The 4,217-nt window shown below is 36.1% G+C and overlaps 1 protein-coding gene across 1 annotated transcript; it reads left to right on the forward strand.

Annotated features, from left to right (window-relative positions):
- The first annotated feature begins 1,213 nt into the window (after positions 1 to 1,213).
- cstpp1 (centriolar satellite-associated tubulin polyglutamylase complex regulator 1) lies at positions 1,214 to 3,822 on the forward strand. Its single transcript, XM_055193284.2, has 9 exons — positions 1,214 to 1,476; positions 1,608 to 1,710; positions 1,961 to 2,091; positions 2,178 to 2,262; positions 2,360 to 2,445; positions 2,656 to 2,851; positions 3,097 to 3,206; positions 3,313 to 3,376; positions 3,464 to 3,822. The coding sequence occupies exons 1-9, from the start codon at positions 1,428 to 1,430 to the stop codon at positions 3,627 to 3,629; spliced, it is 990 nt and encodes a 329-aa protein (XP_055049259.2). The 5' UTR covers positions 1,214 to 1,427; the 3' UTR covers positions 3,630 to 3,822.
- Positions 3,823 to 4,217: the final 395 nt, after the last annotated feature.

Below are 4,217 nucleotides of genomic sequence, written 5' to 3' on the forward strand. Positions count from 1 at the left end.
ATATATTTATGTAACTTAGTTTATTTTGATGGTGTTGTTTTTAATTAGTTTATAACTATAAGTTCGCAGATTATCTGAAGTACTGATTGTTATAAATTGCTTATTGTCCATGCTTTGGTTAATAAATATACATTTTATTGCATTGTCTTTGTGTTCATATAATATACTTTATTCCTTTTTCTTTTATTGTGCATATAAATATTTGTAGATGTGAAGGGTAAATCTAAATATTTAAACCCTCTGGTTTATCCGGAATTCCGTCTGCATGAATGCCTGTAAGTTAAGTAGTTTTAGGACTGATGTGAATGTGCACCAAAATTGTTTGCAAATATATTCATGATATGCATATAATATTTAAATGCCAGGGCCACAGTCGCGTCAACAAAGATGACGAAACACACCCGTGCATTTTTCAAAAATGATGACGAGACTCCACCCAGCGCTCACGTCTGTGTGTTGTGTCACGTGATGTTCAATCGCGTCATTCATTTGTTGCTTTATATTCCCCATTGAATCTAACAAAACACCCCTATAGTTACCTTTCCAAACAAGCTGCTCAAACAGATTTTTTTTGAGAATGTACCTATTTTGTGCTCCATTTGTAGTTCAAAAGACAAAGCAGTTTAACACTTGTTTTAAATCAATTTTATTTAAAAGTTTTAAACTTTTAAGATGTTCATTCAAATTATGTAAATGCTGTCATAATGTTGCTTTGTTACAAGATAAATTTGTTTGCCAACAATACCAGTGTTATAAATATCAAGCCTAACTTACGAAAAAGCCACGATTTATCTACAGTAACCATAGTTTAACTATAGTATTTCTAATCTCCCACTGTCTTACCATAGTAACAGTTAACAATGAAATTATTAGTAAAATTATATTAATACAATTGGTAATCAATCAGCAAGAAAACATGGCTATTACACCATAATAAACAACTATTTTTGTATTGGTGGATCCAAAATATATTCTTAAGACAATGCTTCCGATTTCTTTATCGTTAATTATAATATTACGTAAAGTATTTTTTCGATGGTGTCCGCAAGTATTTCCATTGTTGTATGTTGTGACAGTTTTTGTTTGGCTAAAAAATACATTTTATGCTCACAAGCACTCGTTTCCGGGATCTGCTGTCACGTGACTTGTTGTAGCACTGCAGGAAAACAGCAGCTGTGTTCGACTTCATGCTATGCTGTGCAGACCGAGCGGCGTATGACATCTTGTATCGCGAGATCAGTTGAAAAGTTACAGCTTTTGAATCGCTCTCGCGATACCTGACGTAATCCAACTGCGCAGAGCGGCATAAAGTTGAAAACGCCTTGCGTCTCCTTGACAATGACCAATAAAGCCGCTCCATTCCGAATGTGTTACCCGCAGAGTCATGCTCTGCACCTGCACACCAGCTTCTAAGAAAATAACATCATATGAAAATGAATACGGATCGTTTCAGCCTCACAGTTGACGAGTATTTAGGTATGTGATTTGGTCTTTTTTTGTTGTGCAGATATCACCGTCATTCGTATTCAAGATGCCTGCCTTCAGAATGATTGACAGATGGGTTTTAAAAAGTATGAACATGCCATTGTTTTTCTTGCATTTTCCAGCTGACACGAATGTCCTGTTGTATCTCAATGATGCAGTCACACAACTACTTGAACATAAAGAGGAATACACCCAATTTGGTGTGGTCAGATATTTTGCAGAATAGTAAGTTATCCATTATAAACATACAGTATACATTATGCAGTTTGATATATGATTAAAAAATGAATGTCACACCATAATAATAATAATAGTAACAATTATAATAATACCAGATAGTGGTAAATAATTACAAAATATGATCTTGCCATGGCACTTTTTTTGTACGGTAAATGGCTTTTCTTTCCTCTTTGAATGTCTGTTCGATCTATGTGTGGTTCTTTGCAACTTTTCATAATATTTTGTAATCCTGTAGTTTTACCAGTGTGAAGAATGGAAATCATGTGCTCTTTAGGGAGTTCAATTACATCAAGGCAACACCTCATAACAGAGTGTCCTTCATTCACATCTTCTGGAAATGCTTCAGACAGATTGGAAAAAATGGAGGTAGGAAGAGGCGTATGGGATGACAATATCAGTTGCTTACACATGTTTTTATATAGTAAACAAATGCACAATCTGTTTAATTGCAGATTTATTATCAATGTCCGAGTACAGTTCACTCTTACAGCTGTTATGCCCAGACTTTCCTATTGAGATGGTACAAAACACAGCCAGGTAATTTCCTATTTTTTGATGATTCTGTACCCATCGCCACCTTCTTCATGTCACTGAACACGTTATGATATTTTCTTGTCATGATCATCTTTGACAGGATTGTCCTGATGGATGATGCCATGGACTGTCTAATGTCATTTTCAGATTTTATCTATTCATTCCAAATCCAGTTCTATTATGAAGGTAATTACTTCACATTTAAATACATTTTTAACTTCAAATGTTGCACAAGATAAACATGAAACATTCCTATTGTGCGATGTAAAGGTCTTGTCTACACAGACATTGTGTCCTTGAGACCTTTGCAGCAGTGTGAGATCATCACATGGGTATAAAAGGGTTTCTATGGTTACTGTTGTCTCCGCCTTTCGTATACACCGGTCACTTTCACAGAGTTTGTGGAGAGCGTATCCATGATATACCAAGACCTGCTCTCTGGGAAGAATCCAAACACTGTTATAGTCCCAACTTCTACATCAGTGGAGCAATTGTCCAGCACAGCCAATGAGAAGCCAGATCCTCAGGAAGGTGTAGACTCCTCCATCTTATGTGAATGCATAGAAGCACTTTGCGAGAGGTTCAAACACAAGTAGGTACAACTGTGATTTTACTTTTTATAAAATATAAAGCTCAACTATGACTTAAGTCCATTACTGTATACAATTATGATGAATTACCATTTGAATGACACATTTTATCCAAAGTGAAAAAATGTATATCTAGTAAATCAAACCCGAACTTTTTTTGTTTGTATTAGTGATGTATTAGTTAAAGTGTTTTGCCTTCATAGGACAGTAATCTCTACTTATATGTGATATTGTTATCTTTTCCCAGACATCCCTCAACAGCTGCTATTAAAGAAATACTAGAGAGCAGTCAGCAGGTGTCTTTCTATGGCTTTCTTATGGCCTTAGCCAAACACGAGGCAATAAACCAAGAAATCGGTAAGTCTAACATAATACAAACGCATCCCATATTCAGTGTTAAAGCTTATGTAATGCATTAACAAATGCATTACATAATTATTTTCTTTTGTCTTATCTACACCAGATGCTCTTCCAAATAAATCAGACCTGCTGATTGATCCAGAGATGGACCAGGAGTTGGAGAGACTGTAAGAGGGACACAATTGATTAAAGTTATATTTGCGTGACAGCTTTATTTCTACATTATATTCACCCAATACTGTACCATGTTTCAGCATAGCTCAAGTGGCCATCAGCCCCACGTCTAACAGCAGCAGCAGTGCCATAGGACAGAAGGACTCGGCCAAAAAAGCCTCGCCCCGCAAATCCCTGCACCAACGCAAGAGGATTGAAATGGAGAGCGATGGTTCAACGGAGGAGACAGACTCCTCTGAGAATTAACCCATGTGGATTGTTATTACTTCTTTTATGATACAACAGTTAGTTCTGGTTGACCAATTTGATTAGGCCAGTGGTGCTGATATCTTGCATGCATTGGGATGTTAGGCAATGGGATGTATTTATTGTTTGTGTCACTTCACATTGTATCACTATACTTTTCCTATTGTAGTTTCAAATAAATTAAACAAAATAACTGGTCTAAAATGTCAGTAACTCTATAATGATGACTTGTATAGTATACAGAACTAGTACATAAAATCATAAATTTGCCTTAAAAAACCCTTTGTAAATACATTTATATTACTTAATGGTGCATTTTGATAATAATATATAATTTTTGGTGGAGTTTGAGGACAATATTTTTAAAAAGTCTTGAAAACCTTTAAATTTATAGTCGTGCGTAGGTTCTACGCCGTAGCTACGTAGCCTGACGCGCACCTCGCAAAAATTTTAACAGCGCGTCAGATCTACGCGGACCGCAAGCACTGTGATTGGTCCACCAGATCCCCTCAGGCAGAGCCATAGAGAAACAGAGGCTGAATCCGAAATCGCATACTGGCATACTATATAGTAGGCAAAAAGCAGTAG

Source organism: Misgurnus anguillicaudatus, chromosome 6 (genome assembly GCF_027580225.2).
Source record: "Misgurnus anguillicaudatus chromosome 6, ASM2758022v2, whole genome shotgun sequence".
Taxonomy (NCBI): domain Eukaryota; kingdom Metazoa; phylum Chordata; class Actinopteri; order Cypriniformes; family Cobitidae; genus Misgurnus; species Misgurnus anguillicaudatus.